This window comes from Gymnodraco acuticeps, unplaced genomic scaffold, assembly GCF_902827175.1.
Source record: "Gymnodraco acuticeps unplaced genomic scaffold, fGymAcu1.1, whole genome shotgun sequence".
NCBI lineage: Eukaryota > Metazoa > Chordata > Actinopteri > Perciformes > Bathydraconidae > Gymnodraco > Gymnodraco acuticeps.
The window spans coordinates 226,219-250,182 of NW_022990368.1; the positions used below are offsets into that span (position 1 = coordinate 226,219).

General features: G+C 40.8%; 1 protein-coding gene across 1 annotated transcript in view; it reads left to right on the forward strand.

Annotated features, from left to right (window-relative positions):
• The window catches only part of ush2a (Usher syndrome 2A (autosomal recessive, mild)), a gene marked incomplete in the record, with an annotated part of 193,514 nt that extends 170,169 nt beyond the window's left edge, over window positions 1–23,345 (forward strand). The window contains 20 exon segments of the mRNA XM_034224262.1: window positions 4,022–4,103; window positions 4,399–4,544; window positions 5,032–5,373; window positions 5,531–5,892; window positions 6,035–6,404; window positions 6,679–6,960; window positions 7,080–7,249; window positions 11,834–12,164; window positions 16,001–16,207; window positions 16,379–16,471; window positions 16,832–16,977; window positions 17,124–17,242; window positions 17,484–17,582; window positions 17,691–17,867; window positions 18,417–18,500; window positions 18,761–18,902; window positions 19,064–19,151; window positions 20,149–20,217; window positions 20,602–20,781; window positions 21,322–23,345. Of these exon segments, the coding sequence (XP_034080153.1) occupies window positions 4,022–4,103; window positions 4,399–4,544; window positions 5,032–5,373; window positions 5,531–5,892; window positions 6,035–6,404; window positions 6,679–6,960; window positions 7,080–7,249; window positions 11,834–12,164; window positions 16,001–16,207; window positions 16,379–16,471; window positions 16,832–16,977; window positions 17,124–17,242; window positions 17,484–17,582; window positions 17,691–17,867; window positions 18,417–18,500; window positions 18,761–18,902; window positions 19,064–19,151; window positions 20,149–20,217; window positions 20,602–20,781; window positions 21,322–21,411 (3,579 nt within the window).
• Between the last annotated feature and the right edge of the window lie 619 nt (window positions 23,346–23,964).

Below are 23,964 nucleotides of genomic sequence, written 5' to 3' on the forward strand. Positions count from 1 at the left end.
GCACGGTCCTCTGTATGTGTCAGGGTTTGTCTAACGCACACTGACTAGCAGGGACACCCACGCAGGGCATTTGCAAACAGACACAGGGCAATTGTTCCCGCAGCATTGAATTAGCCATGCACACATAAATACGTACACACACACACACAAACTTGGCTTTAGAGCTTGGCATGGGGCGCGAGAGAGCAGCGTGTGGTTCACTGACTCACCTCAGAAACCTCCGAAAACAATTACTGCTCTCACAGGGCTGGTCAGGGCACAGCTTGTCCTAATAGACTGGACTAAAGAATTGAATTGAACTGAATTGGATTGAATTTAAGCTTATCTGATCATAGCCTGTTTTACCACACACTGAAAGAACTAAGGCACATAAAAAAAGGTGAATCAGTGGGGTGCTTTATTATCTCTCCAGGACTTAATATGACAGAGCAGAGAGGCTAGAGAAGAGAAACGTCCTGAAGGCAGCCCAAGTAGACCCCACTCACCTATCATTAGGCATGGTTCTTTCATGTATGCTCTTAGGCACTCACTTTACTTTTACCTACATGTCTGTGTGTGTGAGAGACAAAGAGGGAGAAAGAAAGTGTGTGTGTGTGTGTGTGTGTGTGTGTGTGTGTGTGTGTGTGTGTGTGTGTGTGTGTGTGTGTGTGTGTGTGTGTGTGTGTGTGTGTGTGTGTGTGTGTGTGTGTGTGTGTGTGTGTGTGTGTGTGTGTGTGTGTGTGTGTGTGGCCATATGCTAATGTTAGTCCGTCTCTCTGTCTCTGACTCTCTGCGGGGCCCAGTGCTGGGGCCTTTGTGAGATAATCAGCATAATTCTTTTGACAAATACACATGGTTATTCTTAATTAGTATCACACACTGTCCCCCCGGCCGCACCATGCCTCTCCACCTGAATATCACACACATACACACAGAGCTGTGCACTTGCACACACACACTTCTAGGGACACATGGGCACAAAACAAGATGCATGCAGATGTGAGCTTGTTAGGATACATGCAAATGCACACAAATAGATACCAATAAAGATGCATTTGCACCAGGTTCAAGGAGCACATGGAATATAGGTTACACATGCAGAAACACTGACACACACACACACACTGTCCAGAGGACCCTTGCTGTAGCTCAGCTCACACACCAAAGAGAAGACAGAATGAGGATTTTAGAAATTAAAGATTGAATAAATTGCTTCCTTGGCCTCAATGCTAAGTTGTGTTGAACCATGTAAGATCTGAGGACTCTTTAATGTTTAAATTAGAGAGACCTCTTCCTGTCTCTTCTCTTCTTTTCCTATCATTGTCTCTTTTTCTCTACATCTGTCTTATTTACACCTTCTTTCCTTTATATCTGTGCAAATGTGTCTTGCACCCCCCCATCTCTCCCTTTCTCTCTTGACTTAATGCTCTCCCTCTGTTCTTTTGCATTTGGCATGATTAACTAGTGACTTTGATCATCCACACACACATGTACAATGAATTTAGTTTGACGAGAACCTTTTGCTTTCATATTTCACATTGTCGCGATTCATGTGGTCTTCATGTGTTGGACAGTTTTTTTCAAAAGAACATTTGTCAAAAGCAGCTACACTCTGCTGCAGTCTTGGACAGTCATTCCAGTTCATCTTTCTGATACTGCAGCAAAAATGTAAAATCCTCCACTAGAACCTGGCCAAAATCTTACAAAATGAAAGCATACATACGTATTGCTAGATTGCAATATAACCCTCGCCCCACAATTGGTGCTAAAATTGACATGCATCCAAAAATAAACTGACATGTAACTGTTTCATCCTACAGATATGAAGGTCAAATTCTGTACGATATACCTAAAATATGAAACCGGAAAAAAATAAAGTTGGACTTTTGAACTGTGTGGTATTTTCTATTTGTACACTCCGTAATGTCTTTATTTTGTTAAGTGTGTGTATTTTTGTCTACATTTTCCGTTATAAGCTACGATGAAAGCATGTTGGGTGTGTGTCTGCACATGAGTATGTATGAGAGAGAAATTGTTATTGGGGGAGCTGTTAATGTAATGTAATAGTATGTGTTTTAGTGTTGCACCATTTGATTACTGCCTGTCTGCGCATCTGTATGTGTGTCGGTTTGTGTGCACTTAGCAGGCTGAGGTGGGGAATTTCATAGTGCTTGATCGCGTGTGTGTGTGAGTGTTAGTGGGCTGTTAATGTGGTGTGTTTCAGTGATAAAGTGTTTGAATGTATTGCCATCTAGAGGCGTGTAGCAGAGTCTCCATGCTCCTATAAAAGCTGCCAGCGCCAGATGCTGCTATTGACAATGTGCATATGTTAACCACTTTATAGGCCACATGCCTCACATATTTCACTGGCTTTTAAGGTAGAGAGATCTCTCATTCTCGCTCACTTAATCTGTCTCTCCCTTTTGCCACATTTATCTTTTTTTCTCTCTCCCACTTTAGCTTTCTTCTATCTTTTTTTAACCATTCACTCAATCTCTCTCTGCCTTACTCTTTCTCACACCCCCAACCTTCTGTCTCCTCTTTTTTTTCATCAGTTATTAACTTACTCACCTCGTTCTCTTTTATATCCCTCTTTTCCAATTCTCTGTCCTACATCGCCTTACTTATGTATACTTAATTTTATTCCGATCTTTCTTTACTTCTTTCTGCCCTAATTTCTCACTACCACCGCCCCTTTCCCTTTCAATCTCTCCATCCCTGTGTCTCTCTCTTTGCGTCCCTCCCTCCCTCCCTCTTTTACTGAGAAGTGCTCTGATTTGCAGGAGGATTTAGCTCGTGTCTAGGTGTCTAGGGGCTTATTAATCCTATTTTACTGTGGATGAAAAACACGTTGGCTCCCAGACATGAAAACAGTGAATACATGCTTTCTGTTGATGTTCAGACAGTTCATCCTTGGTGCCACGCTACGGTGATTTGTCAGGGTTTTCATTCGATTCAGTTTCTATTGGAGCCTTTTTGATCCTCTTGCCGTTGCATTGAAGTTGGTTACCAGTTAATCTCTTTACATATGCTTGCTTATGTGAAATACAGTCCTGAATAGACAAGCTTTTCAAAACTGCAAACTCAACCCATGAAAAAAATATAGCCTGCTATGTTGTACAAGCACAGAAGTATGTTCACACACAAACACACACACACACACACACACATAAACATAAACATCAGTCTCATAGCTGCTTTAGAGCTCACAGTCATAAACAAACAAACAAACAGGCAGTTCCGGAGACTAGTGCTCCCTCACTACCATGTCATTGCACGCCAGGGCATTTTCAAACAACAGTGCGTCTCTTATCAATTAGTAGGTGTTCCCACTGTAACACACACACAGACACACAAACACACACACACTTACACAAACACACTGCCCCTGTGTCTGCCAGGGTGTTGGGCTGGGTCCCACTGCCTAAAGCTACTGGCAGACCCACTCCTCCTGTGTCTGTGTGTTTATGTCAGTGTGTGTGTGTGTGTGTGTGTGTGTGTGATATGAAAGGGTGCATGTGTGACACAAACACTCAATCTGGAAGCTTTGAATTCACCCATGAGGGACGGCCGTCTGCCTGCCAGTCTCTCTGTCTCTGCCACTTCTCTGGTGTGTACTTACTTTACCACGGCAGAGCCTGTATGTTGAAATGTTGATATCACAAATCCCATGTCAGGTCATCTTAGCTCGCCATTGTTTCAGTGTTCCTTTTCATTCCCCATTTTAATGAGTGATGCACTGGTTTTTATTCATGCAGGATTTGTTTGTGTAACTAACTCGCTCTCTTCTCTTGCTGTGGCATGCTCCTCACTTTGCTGTGTCCCTTTCAATCGCCGCTCTGTTTTCTTTCTCCTTTCAACTCGTGCCAAATCGTTCCTTTGTCTTCACTCTTTTCTCTCTTATATCTCTTTGCCCTATAACTATCTGCATCAAATCCTAATCTCCTACATTTTTCTCATTCTTATTTTTCATTTTGTCTCTATATATATATAATGTCATATATCACATCGTATGACACCGTTGTCTCTCTTTCCTTTTCAGGGTTCAGTCTTAGAAGCAACAGTCTATGGTCTTGAACCGCACACTCAGTATAGTCTACGAGTGGAAGCTGTGAACGAGGCAGGTAAGTTGAAGATGGTCAATAACTCATTTAAAATATCAAAAATAAGGCTGTCACAATATCAGATTTTCACTACAGGATTATCCACAATAACAAAATGATTGCAACATCTACAGAACAGAGATAATTTGAGAAGCACTGAATTATTATTACTATAAGTGTATTAATACCATTTTACCAATGTTTCATATTTTAAATATCCTCAATTCTGGTATGTCACCCCTAATCAAGAATGAATAATATCAGCTCCGACCATTGAAACATTCATTGAGCAAAGAACATATGTGTAACCCTTCAGGTAGCGTGTCCAGTCCCTGGGTCTCCATCAGGACTCTGGAGGCTTCTCCTGCTGGCCTGGCTAACTTCACGGTGGAGCAGAGAGAGCAGGGCAGGGCGTTACTGCTGAGCTGGGATCAGCCACGTGCTCCAAATGGAATTATCACGGTACCTCCAAAACACAGTACAAAGACACAGAACATGTACCCGGGTGTAAACACAGAATTGAGCAGATCACGTGATGCAAGGTGCTCCTCAGTTTAAGTCAGTGTCACAAGAAGAAACATCCAATAGATACCAATATTATACATAGACACATACAAAAGCTAGCGAGTTGATTATAATCACTAATGTTACAAACGTACAAGACACAACATTGACCCATGTGATTCAGCTATTCACATATAAGCACACACTTTACATATATTCTAATACACACTACATGCACAGCAATAGGCCTGCATCTGTGCCACTACCATATAACAGAAAGACTATTTCTGTTCTTCTCTGATGTCTTTTTCCCTCTATCTGCTTGGCATCTTTGTCCCTCCTCTCTTTCCACTTTGTCTTAATATGACTTCTGTTTCTCTCCTTCTCTCCCACTGACTGCATACTTGTATTTCCCCTCCACTGCTTTCCCATGCTCCCTTTCCAGATGTACAACTTGTACAGTGAGGGGAACTTGGAATTCAGCGGCTTATCACGCAACTTCCTGTTTCGCCGTTTGGAGCCATGGACCATGTATACTTTGACTCTTGAAGCTTGCACCTTAGCAGGCTGCACACACTCCCCTCCCCAGCATGTCACCACCGCAGCAGCTCCACCTGCTTCCCAGCCCCCTCCCAGGCCTCTCTTGGTGGGCCCAGACCATGTGTCCCTTACCTGGGGCCCTCCCTCTCAGACCAATGGGCCAATCGGAGAGTATTCTTTAATTGGGAGAAGTCTGGAGGAATTCGGCAGGGAAAGAAGTAATGAAGACGATGTTGACAGAGGAAAGGTAGGTTCAATTAAAGACAGTTCATGGTAATATTTACTATTTCTCTTTACACTGAAAGAATAACGAGGTGCCACCAATATCCATATGAATGAGAGTTTTTAAATCAATATTGTGTTTGTACCACATAACCTTAATCATCCCCGGCTTTCTCTAACAGGTGCTGTTCAGAGAATCATCCCCACAACATGCTGACAGCTTCTCGTATACAGTGACTGGTCTGCGTCCCTGGACACGGTACGAGTTCAGCGTCCAGACTCACAACCCTGCCGGACACACCCGCAGCCCCTGGGTAACCGTGACAACCAAACAGGCTTCCCCTCGAGGTCTGGCTCCCCCGACAGCGAGTCACCTCCAAGGCCAGCCCAGTAAGGTGTTGGTTGCCTGGTCTCCCCCTTTGGAGCCCAATGGGATACTTCAGTCCTACAGGATTCAGAGAAACAATGTCAGCTTCTCCTTTAGTTTTGACCCTACTGTGCTCAGCTACACCGACGAAGACCTCCTGCCATTTTCAACATATAGGTACTGCTTGCTTTTACTCATACCATTGTGTTTCTCAAATGAACAAACGTAAAGCTTGCTTATGGAAATAACAACCATGAAAAAACTCGTAACTTTTTCAAACAATGATTAAACTTTGATTCTATTCTATTAATTTCTACAGCTACTCCATTATAGCGTGCACGTCTGAGGGGTGCATCAACAGTCCTCACACAAACATCACAACTCTGCAGGCTCCACCTGCGACAGTTGAAGCTCCCGCAGTGGACAGCATCACATCCAACAGTTTGAACATTTCCTGGAGTAAACCACTCACACAGAATGGAGAGGTCACAGAATATGTGCTGAAACTGAACAACCAAGAAACGTATCGTGGGAGAAACCTACATAAAGTGTTGTCTGATCTGCAGCCACACACGTCATATCATCTGGTCCTTTCAGCTTGTACCAGCGGTGGGTGCACCAGCAGCGACCGAAAATCAGTTGTGACTGGGGAGGCTCCTCCCACTGGCTTAATTCCCCCGACTCTTAAGGTGTGTTTGCTTACTTTAGACATTCAATTAAAACCTATGCAGTACCTAAATATTTTCATTATAGTCCAGAAAGAATCAATTTGACTTACTTAAATATCAATCATCCAAAGTCAATATAAATTAGCCTCTTGTACAAATGTGCCAAAACTCATAAGCACTGATTATTGAATCATCTATAAAACAAGTACAAAATTGTGGGGAGATTTGTTGAGTTTTAATTGTTCTTACACCACTGATAGCTCTGTTTAACGGGACCTTTCAACTTCCCTTTAAGGTCACTGGTCCAGAGTCAGTGGAGGTTAGCTGGAGACAACCAGAGCACCCTAATGGCATCATCACGGGATATGAACTCCGCAGAGATGGTGAAGTTATCTATGTCGGCACAGAGACCCACTACCACGACTTTACACTTCTTCCAAGCGTTGAATACAGCTACGTTGTGAGGGCCAACAACAGTAAAGGTGCAGCGAGCAGCGCGGCAGCCTCAGCAAAGACTCCCCCGTCAGCTCCTTCTGGGGTCGGTCTGCCCACACTGACACCTCTGGGACCAAGCCAGGTAGTCATCCATCTCCTCAGTCCATATAAGTAACAGCTGGATCATGTCATCACTAATGCTGAGATTTATCTCCCTACTGTCTTTACATCGATGTTAAGAAGTGTTTATGTTGTTTCCAGTTGCGGGTAGAGTGGAGTACTCCGGCCCGTCCCAATGGAGACATTTTGAATTACACCGTGCATCAGAGAGATCCAGTCCATCTCAGCAGCTCCAGCACTGTGTTCACTCCAGAGGACGGGGGCTTCTCTGCTCAACACACCACTCTGCATGGGCTGGCTCCTTACCACAGGTCACTCACAACAGATCCCCACCACTGTTTACATTTAGGTTTTTATGCAGCAGTTTATACATTTGATATATGGCACATATATAAGACAAAACAATGTGTACGTTTTTTTTGGTTAATACATAGAGCCAAGATCAAATGTTTTAAAGCAATTTCCTATCCCCTTGTGTTATAAAAACTGAAATGAAGAAAATATGAGAAGCAAGGTCACGCTGTCACTCACACCTACGCTGTCATTGGAGGCAGTCGCAATTTCTACAGGCTCGCACTTACCTGTTAGCATCTGTTAGCATTGTCTTTTTTATTTTCCTGCGATGATGGTTCTTCAGGACTGCTTCTTAAGCTCTAATCACACTCTCGCAGACTTTTCCGGTGTTTCTAAATTAGATGACAATGTATTTGTGTCGTTTAAGAGGAAAAGATGCTTGGTTTTTTTGTTGTTATTACTGTCAGGAAATGTACAACCTAACCTGGTCCGCCCAGTAGTAGTAGTCAGATCGCTACTCCTGCTGATTTTAAAGCTAGGTCTGGGTTGGGTTTCATCCACTTGAATGTGCGCAGTCTGTTAGGTAAACTAGATTTTGTCCGTATCTGGGCGAGCTCGACTGACGCTGACGTCATTGTCTTATCAGAAACATGGCTAAACAAATCTATTTTGGCCTCTGACATTGCCTTAAATGGTTTTAATGTGTATCGTACCGACCGGCCTAATAAAGGTGGTGGCGTTGCCATTTATGTTAAGAATAAGTTCAGTGTAACCACATTAGTTTCCAAATCGATCAGTAAGCAATTTGAATTTTTAGCCATAAATATAGAAGTGGCAAAGGGTCAACAGGTCATGGTAGTGAGTTGTTACAGACCCCCCTCAGCTGTCAAAGACTCCTTGTCTTCACTAGCAAATATTTTATCACAACTAGACTACAAGGAAATAGTGCTACTTGGAGATTTTAACTGGGACTGGTTAACTGCAGTGTCAGAGGATTTTAAAAACCTTTGTATCTCTTTGAATGTTACTCAGATTGTTGACAGTCCTACTCGCCCAAATATTAAGTCCCCTAATAAATCCTCCCTAATTGATCTCATTCTAATGCTCCCTATAAATACTTATCTGTGGGAGTATTTGCAAATGATCTGAGCGATCACTGTGTTGTGGCCACAATTAGGGACACTAAGGTTCAAAAGGTTAAACCTCGTATTATTATTAAGAGAGACAAAAAACATTTTGTGGAGCAGGGTTTTGTGCATGATCTGTTTGATTTTGATTGGGGTAAAATCGATCTGTGTGCTGATGTGGAAACCGCATGGTCTTATTTTTCTCTTGGTTTTATGGAGATCATTGATAGACATGCACCCCTGCGTACATTTAGAGTAAAGGGACGAGACAATCCTTGGTTTTCTGCTGAGCTGTCTAGTGTCCTTCATGAGAGAAACAAGGCCTGGGCAAAGGCTAGGCAATCAGGCTCAGAGGTAGAGTGGCTGCGTTTTAGGCAGCTAAGGAATAGCTTCACTTCAAATGTCAAAAGTGCTAAGTCGAAGTACTATTTGTCAGTTACCACAGAAAACCTAAATAATCCTAGGAAATTTTGGAAAGCAATAAAATCGATATCCACCGGTGAGATCCGTAATGAGCTACCTCCGTGCCTTACCACAGCATCTGGCACTATATCGGACAGGGCCACTATGTTAAATTGCTTTAATGAGCATTTTGTGTCCTGCGGTTCTATGTTTGATTCTGTGACTAACTCTGCTTCTGTGAACACCCCAATCCGTGACTCTGAACAATGTGGTCTGGAAAACCCTTTCAGTTTTACTCCTTTTACTGTCAATGTTGTTCATGAAGCCTTATCTAAGCTAGATCCTAAGAAACCGGCTGGCCCGGACAACGTAGAACCTTTCTTTTTAAAGATAGCTGCAGATTTTATTGCTCTTCCTCTTACTACTCTTTTTAACCTCTCCCTCGGCACAAATGCAATTCCAAAAGTATGGAAGTCAGCTTATGTCTTGCCTTTACTAAAAGGAGGGGAGGCAACTATTTTAAATATCTATAGGCCAATCTCTAAATTGTCAGTTCTGGCGAAGGTGCTCGAACGCCTAGTGAGTGAACAGGTAAAGGAGTTTTTATGTAAAAATGATATCCTGTCTAAACATCAGTCAGGCTTCAGAAAGCAACATAGCACCATCACTGCCACAATGAAAGTGGTGAATGACATTACGAGTATTTTAGACAATAAGCAGAGTTGTGCAGCTCTATTTATTGACCTTTCCAAAGCGTTTGATACCGTCGATCATTGCATCTTAAAGCAGAGGCTACTCAGTATCGGCATATCCAGCCATGCAGTGGTTTGGTTTGTGAACTACCTCTCTGAAAGGTCCCAATGTGTTCACTTTGATGGGCTGTCTTCTGAGTGGTTAAACATTGCTAATGGTGTTCCTCAAGGTTCTGTTTTAGGTCCACTTTTATTCTCCATATATATCAACAGTTTAGGTGAAAATGTGGATGAAGCTACTTTACATTTTTATGCTGATGACACCGTGATGTATTGTGCAGGTCCCTCCATTAAGGAGGCTGGTGTTAAATTACAGGCTGTTTTTAACATTATTCAGACTCAGCTTGCTGAACTTAAGCTTATTTTAAATGTTGATAAAACCAAGGTAATGCTATTTACGAAAGCTAAAAAGACACCAGAGCCTGTTTTGGATATTGTTACTATGCAAGGACAAGTACTTGAAGTGGTTACCAGTTATAAATACCTAGGTATCTGGCTTGATGATTGTCTTACTTTTAAACTTCATGTCAATTACCTGCTTAAAAAGCTGAGGGTTAGACTAGGTTTCTTTTTCAGAAACAAGTCCTGTTTCTCTTTTGTCACTGTGACCTTTTTACCTGTGCTGGACTATGGTGATTTGATCTATATGAATGCACCTGCCCATTGCCTGGAAAAGTTAGATGCCGCCTATCACAGTGCCCTGAGATTTGTTACTAACTGTAAAGCACTTACTCATCACTGTATGCCAAGGCAGGTCTGCCTTCACTAACTGTACGGAGGCTCAGTCATTTGGTACATGTTCATTTACAAAGCCATGTTGGGTAAACTACCTTTTTATATCTGCTCTCTGATCTCTCGACGAATTGAAAGTACATATTGCCTGAGATCTCATGATGTTGTTTTATTAAATGTGCCAAGTGCTAGGACTGTCTTAGGGAAGAAAGCTTTTAGTTGTGCAGCTCCACTAAATTGGAACAGTCTGCAAACATGTTTAAAACTGAGCACTTTGGTTCCCCTGCATCATTTTAAAACTCAGCTGGGTGACATGCTGTTTGATACTCATGGTACCTGTCTCTGTAAATAGAGTTTGTAAACTGTACCCTGTACATTATGTTGTATGTCATCCTTATTGTTGTTCTGTTGTTTTTATGTGTAACTAATGTCCTGCAGGTCACCCTTGAAAAAGAGATCTTTTGATCTCAAGGGGCTTCACCTGGTTAAATAAAGGCTACAAACAAACAAGGGAACATAGTGCCATCTATTGGTAGCAAAAAACAAAACATTTTGGTAGACTCTTTGAACAGTAAATAGCAGAGCTCTGTTCATTGGATTATCATTTTAATCAATAATAACCTTAATTTTCCTAAAAACATTCACTAAATAGGAGAAAGACGGAAAAAAGTCCCAAACCAGTATGTTTAAATATTTATACAACATGCCTTCAAATGAAAAATAATCTTAGGTAAGGTATAAAAGATGAACATCACTGTGGGGTTCTTACCGCAGTGTTGACCCTTGAATACTTAATAGTAATTAATAAATAAGTCAAATGCTGTATTTCTGAAGCCTGTGCAATAAATTAGAATACTAATGCACTTAGCAAAATGCAAATATCTTGTTGAAAAACAACCTCTCAAACAGGCTGTCAAAAGGACATTGTTGTGATCTTACAAAGCAGGAATTACAGAGAGACTTTGGTAAATAAAAGTGAGTCACCCTTTAAGCAGTAGTCATGCACCCATCATGTGACAGTTCAGTATAAACAAAAAAATGTATATGCGCGTATGTCTGTGTGTGTAAGGTTGCGTATGTGCAAGTGTGGGTGTTTCTATACCTGTGTGTCAGTGTGTATGTGTGAGAGCGTGTACGTGGTGATAAGATTCAGATAATAAAAGCTCATCAACCTTATCATCTATAGATCGCTCCCCCTCTCTGATGACCTTCTATCCATTCAACTCATCTTCATCACCTTCCCTCTCTTTTTCTCCCCCTCACTCCTCTCCTTCATCTCAATTATTTTCTTTCCATACAATTTTTTTTTTCCAAATTAATTACTGAGTAATGTGGGTTAAATAGATATTCGTTTGAGAAAGACATTATTTCAAACATGCTGTCAATAGAGGGATTTTGATTGAACAATTGCTTCACTTGCTGAGCTCTTATTCTTTATGTTTTCAGTATTTAGGTCCTACGTTAGCTCAGTACACCAGTACCACTGTCTTTGATTGCCAAGATGTTGATGTTTTTTAAGCATCTAATTCAATATTTCACAACTAAATATTTCTAACATTTCAAAACATGTGCCTGTGTGTATGTGTAGGTATGAGGTGAGGGTGGAGGCGTGCACAGCGCTCGGCTGCTCCGCCAGTGACTGGTCCTCTGTACTCACTCTGGAGGCTCCCCCTGCTGGACAAACAGCGCCACTGTTAGACCTCCAGCCTGACGCACACACAGGCCTGCAGACCACCTTTCTACTCACCTGGTCCCCTCCAGCTCAGCCTAATGGTAGAGTCCTTCACTACGAGGTGTACCGCAAACTAGACCATACCACTGATACCCTGGGAAGTGAAGCAGCGACACTTGTCTACTGGAACGCCTCTACCACCTGCAGAGATGAAGCACTCCAGCCATATACTGTATATCAGTATCAGGTACAATGCTCCGTGCATTTATATGTGTGTTTTTGTTGATAATAAGAATTACAGCAAATTCCAACTGGTTATTCCTGGTAAACTGTAATGTATTGAAACAATAAGATAAGGATAAGAGGTACTTTATTGATCCCAAATTGGGAAATGTTTGAAAAATAAGAAACAAAGAAGGCATTGCACATAAGTAGAAATGAAAGAGTACAAATAAACAATACTAGAAATTAAACATCTCAAAATAGAATTAAAACAGCATTAAAAAGTAGAAAATATACAGTAGACTGAAATATATATATTTTTTAATAATATTTATCAAGATCTGAGGGAAAGTGGAATTGTTCCTTATGATATTACTAAAAATAGTCTAGTATCAAACTCTGATGCATACCTGAGGTTGTTATAGATTTGAGCCTGTGTTTACATTTACAGACATAATGGGACTATATAATGAACAGTATTTCTTCAAGAAAATACTTATTCAATAAATACTAAATCTGTTGCGAATCACACAATTATATGAAAAAAAGAAACGCAAGCACACGTGTTCTGCATATACATAAATATGAAAAGTTATTGTCCTCTGCAGTGACTGTAGGAACAGAGTGAAAAGTTGTATTGTGATTTACGAGGTTAGTGTGGAGTAACTCATTTGTAGTTGAGATCTGATGTGAATGACGCATCAGACGATGGCCTGTTTTCTAAATTAAATGTTTCCAAAAGTCCCGACGCAGACACACGGATCCCATACAAACCTCAACTAATAAAGTCTATCCTTACCATACACGCCGACACACAGGAACACAAACACCATGTAATCAGACAGGTGTTAAATGGTGTGGTCCATATTCATGCTGTTGTGCTGTGCGTTGCTACGCTAATTGACAGGCTAGCCCTTTGGAAGCAACAATAACATTAGCATTCCTGCCTGTCAGACGTACGAGCTGAGGCCAGAGAACCTGTGTAATTGATTGAGTTTGCCTGATTGTGGTGCCGTCTTTATTTACGAGGGTCCTAATTTATGACAGGAGGAGGGAGGGAGGAGGAGCTTTGGGAGATGACGGGCGGGCAACAGCACCATTAATCACTGGGCCCTCAGAGCACCCCACTTCCTGATTACCAGCCAGCCAATCGAATTAACTGTTAGCCCCCTTGGTAACAGAGCTTGTATTGGAAAGACCTTTTAATGGTGACCGCTACACGTCCCCTGAGGATTTGTCAAAGGGGGATTGGGGTGCGTGGACAAGGTGGTTGTATAAGTGTGAACACACATGTACACAGTATTACTCTGTGTGTGCACGTAAACATATGTGAGTGTGTGTGTTAGAGACGGTGAAGCGAAGAAACAATATAACTTGTTGGCTATTCATATCATGTATCTCTCTATTTCTAAGCAGTAAGTTATACTTTCTCTCTCTATCAACATTTCTTCTAAACTAGCCACCTGTTGGTACGTCTATCTTTCTGCCTGGTTTTATTTTTGTTTAGCTGTTAATCTCTCTGTGTACCTATCTGGCTCTCTTCATCTCTGTCTATGTTTCAGGCGTACACAAGGACGATAAGTCAGTTCAGTTTAGCACACCACAGTGCAGAGAGAGAAATCATATTAGGCTAATTACACTGGGTCATAAGCTCCTATTGACAGCTTTATGCTTGGTTTTAATTACTGCCCACTTTCACACAACTTAGCCCCTTCACCCCAAGTAGATGCACCCGCCAAGTAGCGTCGACGGCCAATCGGAGTGCTCAAATCGAGTCCGCAGTCAAACCATCCAATAAAAATGCTTTAATACTTGCTGGTAGCTTCCTGGAGTCGTTTGTTGCCATGGTGGCTCATTTGCTGCCATGGCAGCTAACGGGTTGTATTTTTATTTTGTGTCCAATAAGCCAAAACCCGGCCCAATAGGAGGAGAGAGGACAAGAGACCAAAGAAAGCCGTAAAAAGTCTGTAGATGATATAGGGACGGAGAGATGAGTTCTACCTTTTAGCGCTGGATCAAGGGCAAGGTGATCTGGGCTGACTTTATTTTTAAACTTTTTTTCTCTGTTCTGTCTATGTGGCACAAACTTCTTAATCAAGCCCAAAAGCCTTGCGTCATGTTGGGGATTTAAATGTGTTGCTACCAGGGGAAGAACATGGTTGTTGCTGGGTAGAAATATTTCATTGCTGCAGTTAGATTTTGATGTGATGCCAGGTAGTAAATGTTACTGAAACAGTTTGAAGCAACAAGTCAAGTCCCATTAGAAATTACATGTGTAGTATCTTTCATTTAGTGGTAATGTATTTTTTCTTTAGGCTTTCTAACCTGGCATGTTATATCATTTCTAAAGGTATACCGTTCTACAAATGTGATAACAATAACAGCTTTAGTACTTACTTACAAGTTAACAATCTAACCATAAAAGCTACAATAACACATTGTTAGCATAATTACATAACATAGGGAAGAAATCAAATCTCAGTTTACTTATTTGCAAGTACATGCAGATACTATTACATTACTTCATTTATTACAGAGTTTCACACAAACAAGGTGCAGCAGGTTAAAAGTAAAAAAAAGACAGCAAAACAGGATGAATACATTATTAGCAGTAAACATGGTTAAAAGGAGCTGGTGGAGTTAGTGCGGGCCACAACAATGGACAATCACATCAGCCACTCTCATCCCCTTTAAAAGCAGAAGACAGTTTCATGGGCCAGTGGACGAGTCGAGGCCAGTTTGTCCAGATGAAACTAGTCAACACACAAAAACAATACCCCAAATAAGCGTTCAAGGGCAGATGTCCCTTTTCAGTTTAATAGATTAGACACTAACATTTTATTTTTGTGAAGTAATTTTATCAAGTGACTATAAAAGCTGCAATCACATATCTGCACACAATAAGGCACCTGCTACAAATACGGAGAAAAAACTTGACTGTGGATACTCAACCAGTATCCACAAAAGTATAAAACGGAAAAGCTAAAAATGTCTCCTGCCTCCTCTCTTTGTGCCCTGTCCACCCTTCCTCCTGTCCTCTTCCTCCCCGTTCCAAGTCTCTCCATCTTCCATTCTTCTTTCCCCTCTCCCATCTCAGTCCATCTGTGCTGTCACTTAGATCAATCAGTCTGATTGATCACAGCCTAATTGACTATTATTGAGGTTAATTCCACTCTTAACACACTTGCATGCACAGGCGTGCACGGACAAAACTCGCCGTCACAGCGACCAACACATCACACACACAGAGACACACACTTTCAACAGAAAAGCTCAGACTCATCCATCTGCCTTCTGCACTACTTCTGACAGGCTACAGATGACTTACACATGCAAATCTCCACCCTGACTGACCCTGTGCTGTGTACACCCTCTAATTATACCCAACACAGGCACACAAATAAGATGTGTGTGTGTGTGTGTGTGTGTGTGTGTGTGTGTGTGTGTGTGTGTGTGTGTGTGTGTGTGTGTGTGTGTGTGTGTGTGTGTGTGTGTGTGTGTGTGTGTGTGTGTGTGTGTGTGTGTGTGTGTGTGTGTGTGTGTGTGTGTGTGTGTGTGTGTGTGTGTGACTCCTTGATGAAGGTGAAAAGTAATTGTCATGCAGATATGTTCGTGTTGCGTTGCATGTTGAAAAGGTTTTGCTCTCACTGCTGATGGTAGTTTTGATCGATGGCCCGATGAATTTATGTATTTTCTTTTGGTGGTCTGGTGGATACTGGGTAATTAAGAGAAGCTTTCATCATTGAGAGTTAGTAAAATGCATCTAAAAGTCCAATGACGGGAGAATAAGACTGTCAGGTTCTCATTTTGTCTCAGATGTTCTTTCTATTGTTGGCATCAAATGTATGCATGTTTACACAGGTGTGGGCGGTGAATTCGGCCGGTCGGTCTGCCAGTCCGTGGGCCAATGGGAGAACAGGACCTGCCCCACCTGAGGGTGTAGGCCCACCTATTTTCCTTCGTGTTTCAGCGACCTCAGCAGTAGTGAACATCCGCCCTCCAGCACGACCCAACGGGATTGTTAGCCTTTACCGAGTGTTCTCAGTGAACCACAACAACCACACTCTGGTAAAGCATTTCATTACACACTTGTTTGAAATCAGTTTCTTTACTGGATTCCTACAAACCCCTTTTCTGTGTCACTCACACGTATTCCCTCTTCACCCTCTCTTTCCATCCAAAATGTGCTTTGATATGATCTGACCTCCCAAAACGTAAACATATCTCACCCTCGCACAGCTTTCAGAGGGGACATCCCATCAGCAGACACTCCATGGTTTACGTCCCTACACCCAGTACTGGGTAGGAGTAGAGGCCTGCACCTGTTATAAGGTAATGGAACTAATGTGTGTACATAGTCAATTGTTTCATTTCTTCTTTTATCTTTAATATTGTTATGCATGCTTCTTAATTAATACTAAGCTATCTTTGGCTCTTTACTTGCTTTCCCCTCTGTGGGACAAATAAAGGAGTTTGGATTCCGACATAACATCTGTGAGATTCAGTCTGCTGCTAATCTGGTCTACTAGTTACAAAATAGCACAGTACACTTGACACACTGACAGATACACAGAACAAATATATAGTATTTTGGAGTTTAGAAGTAAAGTATCCAGGCATGATTTATAAAGAAAAACAAAGCACACAATATGTAACTGTGGATGTTGTATCCCTGTTTTGATCACTTGGCAGTGCTGTAGCCAGGGTCCTCTGAGCGAGCTACAGACCCTGGCTGCCCCCCCGGCCCACCAGCCTCCCCCCCGCCCCGTCACCCTGACGACCCGCTCTGTGCAGCTGGAGTGGGACGAGCCTCTGGCACCTCATGGAGTCATTGAGAGGTGAGTCGGAAAAATCACAAGCTCGCATCGTTCAGTGTATTTTCTTTTTGTTCAAAACTGTTAGCACAATGGTTTACACAGACTCCACAAACAGTAACACACATACCATAACTCTCACTGTTACTCACTTTCTCTCTATTTGCCAGCTGTGAGCTACATCTCAGATCACCTTGCCCGCAGCCCCTCCAGCCTGTACCCCTCCCTTGTGCCGAAGGACCAATAGAAATCAGTTTCTTTGGCAAAAGGCGGAGCTACAATGTGACAGGTAAAGCCTAGATATTTTTCAAATGTACAAAGATGTCCAATGAAAATAACTTTTTCATCAGTAACAAAACTAGAAAACTATAATAAGTGGCAGAAATAATAACCACAGTGATATAATTATAAAGATCTGAACTAACAAGTATTAGAGTTCAGAATCTCCAGTACCGAGTGACGCATGATAAGGTAATGTCTGTCTTTGTTGTCTGTAGCGTATTAATGAGCAACTGGATTATTCTGTGCAGGTCTCCAGCCGTACTCCACCTATCAGCTGAGAGCTGCCTGCTTCAATAAAATGGGCAGCACTGCCTCCAACTGGACGACTGTTACCACACTCAGCGAAGGTAACACCTTTTTCCAATCCCTCAACACTGCCAGCTAAAATAAGAAATATAAAACACGTCTAATTGTTCTGCTGTGTGCCCTCTCTATCTCTCCCTCTCTCCATCCAGCCCCCCAGTATGTGTCTCCCTTCTCGGTGGGCAGCAACCTGACAGTCATCTGTCTGGACTGGACCGAGTCCTTCTCCCTGAACGGGTATCTGAAGGAGTTCAGTGTGACCGAGAGCCAGCTGAGGGTCTACACCGGCTTCTACAGCTATCTCCATGTTCCACGCATCTCGCAGAAAAGTGAGATTACACATACCAAACACAGCTGCTGCATATATGCACTTTCACGTTTATACCAGGTAGTAACATAGATAAATACACCTTTTTTGGGAAGAATATCTATCTCTACTGACAACCATAATACACACTTATGCGAAGGCAGTGTACTCCAATCAAAATGTGTTTTCTTAGACTGCTAAATAATAAAATATAAAATATTTTAAATATATACTAGAATGACAGTATTAAAATAAAAACATGAATGGATAAATAAAAATAGTATAACTTTATCTAACAGGATAAGTTAACACATATCATTCCTTATGTAATATGGTGGTTATTGTCAAAGGATGAAATATTGTTTTAATCAATTTCTGCCTGACTTCTGCATGACCCATAACAATAATGTGTCATTGCCCATTATTGTTATATGTTGTTATTGATGTCATGAACACATATCATGTTAACTTTTTGTTTTGTTGAGTCTACATATCTAATTCTTCAATGCAAAACATATTTAATTGTCTTTCAGGCAGGTAATGAGTAACCCTTCTTCCCCTCTGCTCTTAGCTCTGTCATTTCAGGTGACGTGTACCACAGACAGTGGCAGTGCCAGTACTCCCACCATCAGATATAGCCCTGCCACAGGCCTAGGTAACACACACACACATACACACACATACACACACACACACACACACACACACACACACACACACACACACACACACACACACACATACAGATATCAAATCAAATCTGAATATTCCTGAGCAATTCAGGAATCCCTCTTTCTATCTGTTTTCATGGCATTTTCCAATTTCCATTAATTGAGACTTTAATAGCATTATGTTTTTTTCAAAGTTGTCAAATCACATCCAGTTGAATAGCAACTTATTTATTTTTCTCTCCAGGTCCTGTTGACCCTGAAGACAGCAGCAAAGAAGGCATCAGCATGTCAGCAGCACCAGTGTACTCTGAGCTGTGGTTCATCTTGTTGTTGTCTCTGCTGGGTCTGTTTCTGCTCGCCCTGCTGCTCGGCCTCCTCCTGCAAAGGTACTTTAATGCAGCATGTAAAAGGCTTAAGGCATATTAAGGCAGTCATTCATAGATCTGAGCATTTATTAACATAGTACAACAAACTCTTTGCAAAAACAGAAAGTTTAATCTGAAGGTAAATATCAACAAAAGGGTGTGAATTGTTGTATCCTCTCTAGAGCCCTGAGGAAGAATCCCTCAGCCAGAGAGCGCCCCCCGCTGGTCATGCTGCAGAAGAACAGGAAGGCTGGAGGAGAGATGTACACGGTGAGCGATAAGAGACGAGAAACAGACGCTCAGTGAACGATGACAGGGTGTTTAGAAAAAAGTAAAAGCAGGAGAAACATTAGGGAAGATAAAACTGAAGTGGAAACAGGACTGTTAGGGAGGCGTGTGGCGCAGTGGATAGAACGTTGGTGTTCGGCTCAAGGGGTCACAGGTTCAAACCCCACTGCAGTCAGCATGTCGTTGTGTCCCTGGGCAAGACACTTCACCCCAAATTGCTCCTGTGGGATTGCCCACAGTATTGAGTATGTAAGTCGCTGTAAATGTAATGTAATGTTTCACAAGTGTCTTCTTCGATTTATTGTACTCACACGGTGACAAGTTCAAAACTCTTTACGCAGATTGTACACATTTAGGTATAGAAATCCTTTCTTTGCTAATCTTTGTTCCAACAGAGGGGGCTGAAACAACAAGCAAGCTGTTCTGGGATGAGGAATCTTTTACACAAACCAAACTCTGACATCGGTTCATACAGATGTTTTTCAGGAGTAGGCACATTTTATCTGACATATTTACGATTGTTCTAAGAGATCAAACTTTTTTAGCTCTCAAATCACTCATTACCAATAACTAGTACTAACACTGCTACTCAAACAAGATTCTCCACCTTTATCCAACGTTTGATTAATAACTATTATTTTTTACATTAGTCTTACTACTATTTACTAAAGTTTCACCCACATAAGGCATTTTTTGTATTCATTTACTTTTCTCTTTGTTCTCTTTTAAATTATTTTGTTTTTGTTTCTGTATCTTTTGTTCTCCTATACCTGCCTTTTCTGACTTTCCTCCATCCTATTCTACTTTCTCCATCCTCATCTTCTCTCCTCCCCCCCTCTCCCTCTCTCAGGGGTCCTGTCCTGAGTTGTGCTCTAAGCATCTCTCCAGCTCTGTGTTCCTCACTGACCGTCCCACAGTAAGACATTTTTCTATAATTACTGACCAAACCCTAAATGTGTATTCTATTGTCCCCCTGCAGTTTGACACTGTAGCAGGCTGTGTTGAGATCAGCAACGTTGTACTTAAAAGCTTCACTGTTTACACTGAGGTACGGGATTGTGAATTTGTGTGGATGCCCTTCTACGCATGTCTGTTTTGTTTGTGCATGTGTGTGTGTTTGTGTGTGTGTAATTACATGCAATATCATAAAGGTAAGATACTGTATGTTGTGTAGTCTTTTGGTGTGTCCTACTGTGGATACCTATACTTAACTGCCATTGGTTTCCACTTATTTAGTAACGTGAACATTATATGTGGAGAGTCAGGTGGAGGAAAACTGTAATCCATGACAGTGAATGTATATCTGTTTTTTTCTTCATCAAATGTAAAACTTCTTTATGCATAAAAAAATGACTTGCAGTAAAATATAATGTATATCATTTGTAATATGGTCTTTAAGATCACCATCTGATTTAAAATAAATATTCTTTAGGGTCTGCCAGACACAAAGATAGTGGGCAGCCCCATGTCTGTCCTGAGGGTCCCGAGCCAGACAGACCTGGCCTACTCCCAGCATTCCTTGCACCGCAGCGTCAGTCAGCTGATCGACAGGAAGTCACTGATGATGGAGGAAGGAAGCTGGGACAACCCACTGGGACATGACTCTGGACTGGTGAGCACAGAAGTATTTGCATGTAAAATTAGTTTGTTAACATTACCATTAAAGTACAGTAATTACAAAGTAGGACTACATGTTGATGCATTTAATCTAAGGTCAAGAAGGATTGTAATCATTACCTGACCCTTGTATATTCATGCAAAACCAGTGGAAATGTATCTTCTGTCAATGATACAGAATAACTTGATAACATATGTACAATCAATTATTAAGATAACACAAATACAGCTACACAGGTGAGAGCAAGTGTGTTGATTTTATTTAAATAAATAGAAAATCAGCAAAGCTCATTTCATTTAGTCTAATATATTCTTAATACCAAACTGATTTTGCATAATTGCAGAAGTAGGCATTAGAAGATGACTATATTGTGCACAATATACACTCAAATAAATGAATTGTCAAAAAGTACAGGGTACAACTGGTGTCACTTGCTCTATGCTCTATGCTCTCTGTCACTTACGGTATGTTCTGTAACTGATGATATCCATGACATTATTCAAGTCCTAACTGTGATCCAATGTTTTCTTTCAGTATGTGGAGGAGGATGAGTTTGTGGACGCCATCAAAGCCTTAAGATCTGGGAAAAAGGAGCACACCATGTTCACTGACACTCATCTTTAGAAACCCTACATCTCATCAGGTATCACAGTCACCATTTAAACCAAGTTTTAAACCAAAACATAAATCCTATGCGGTATCAGCTGAATACCGGGCTTTAGACAATGCTTGACAATGCTTGAAATATATTAAATATAATGTAAGGGAATTATTCACCATTGATAAACAATAATTACTTTTCATTTGAAGTATCTCAATATTGTGCTTCTACAGTGTTACTAATATTTCAATGATAAAACAAAGTCACATTTAGACTCCTGAGGGGTAGGGATGGTAATGTTTGCTTTACTTCATCTTAAACTATTTTACACAGGTGTTTTACAAAACCGGTGTAGGACTCTCTGTTGGGACTAATAGTCTGAACTTGAGTGAAGGAAGGGATCCAACATCCATGAAAACAGATCAGACATGAACCCCGTCAGCTGAGATTGTGTAGGTTATGAGTCATACAGCTGCATAGCTTATGAGTAGCCATATCTGGATTGTAATTATACAATATCATATATGTTAAATCCTGCTCCGAGGAACCAGATTGAGAGTTGTAAATGATTGTGTTACTGTGTCTGCTTGCCAACTGTTAGTATATTTTAAAGCAGATTAGTTGTTCTCACTATTTAAATCTAAACCAGTCTCAAATAATATCAAAGGTTTCCGTCACCTCTTCTGCTTCATCACGTTATTGTGCCTAGCAATCTTTTAGTTGTAAAAAGACACATGGCCTTGGTGTTAGTTTTATGGACAAAAAAATGCCAACTGTTTTTATTATTATGAATGTGCTGGGAATCACAGATGTGCCGTCAGACTGTTGTTATTATGTGATGTGACTTGAGTGCCCGATCTGAGATTTATTTTTACAGTATCAGTAGTTGGTTTAAATTGACAAGAAACGATATAGAGAGTTTACATTTTGTTTAAATGTAGTGAAGCTGAATGTGTTTGGTTTCATATTTCATCTGTCAGTGTTAGTCAGAGTCAGTGTTGTTCATCTGTGGCTTAATAGTATTATCAAGAATGCAATCATCTTCAGAAAGATCAACAGATCTCAGCTACTTCCTGTGTTGGTGTTACAGCAGGAACGAACCCTGGGTATTTGTGGACTCCACAGATTAAGCCTTTTAATGTTCAGAAGCTAAACATGATAGAAACAGTATTTATCAGAATGTTGAATTTCTGTGTAACGTTGATGTCTTAAATTGAAGCTTTCTGTATTGTTATAATAACATTTTCCTTTTTTACACTGGCAGTATTATTTATGGTTGTTGTACAAAAAAAAAGGCTTATTTATAGATTATTCATTGATCAATGTTTGTGTTTTTTGAGAAATTATAAATAATGGTCAAGAAAAAAATAAGTTTGACTTGTTTTCTTACATTTTCTTCACTTGAAAATTATTTAAAATAAGTTGTAAAGTTAACACTGTTCCTCAAAGCAAACCGTTTTCAGCATGACTGTTTCTCCATTAGATTCCTATATGTTGTGCTCCTTGTACATCTATTCAATATCTATGTACTGTATCTGTAAAACTTGTGTGTACATTTTCAAGAAAAGTATAATTTCATCTTTCTTATTATGGCATAATAACTTGTTCTGTTTTTGATAGTACAAAAATGAGGACTATGAAAAAATAATTAAAAGTAGTAAGTGTTTAAAAAGCAGCAGCTCAAAAACCATCCATATTAAAGCTCTTAACTTGAGAGTTAGCAATATATTAATAATATATCAATATTGTCTTAGATTTTGGATACAGTCACTTTGTAATATAGCATAACTGTTGTGTGTTCCTGGTTTTAAAGGCTGCCTTACAGTAATGTAATTGTATTGTTGCCAATACACACTTGGTCATGATATCAACATTATTCATGATACATCACTAATAAAAAACCCATTATGTAGATATGTGTGTTAAAGAACCATTATTAAACCCTACAATAACTTCACAGAATGGAGTTATTTCATCAAAAAGATTGTGAAATGTGATTTGTTTTATCGCCCTCTCATAGTGATCAATTATTAGTTCTATGATGGTTAAAATATATATTTTTAGACTTTTTAGAATAATACAATTATTTGTTTGCACATACGGTTTATTGATTTGCATTTGGCTGTGTGTGTAACCAGGAGTAACATACCTGAGATATCTAGCTCAATTACAGTCCCTCAGTCTGGTCATGGTGGTGATCTAGCTGCAGATGAAATGCTGTTATTTTCTGTTGAGTTAGTGAAACACAGAGACTTAGTTACCACACAGTCACTCACAGTCACTCACACACACACACACACACACACACACACACACACACACACACACACACACACACACACACACACACACACACACACACACACACACACACACACACACACCCCAGCACAAACACACAGAGGGCCGGTGTCTCCGTCAAAACTACGCAGCAGTAATTTAGTTTTGCTCCCGCGTCCCTTCAGGGGACATCAAGGCAAGTTTGAAATTAACAAACTGGCAGTAACAACCGTACCCTCGCTCAAGGACAAGAGTCTGACAAGGGCACTTCTGAAACATTCACAGCCGCATTCACA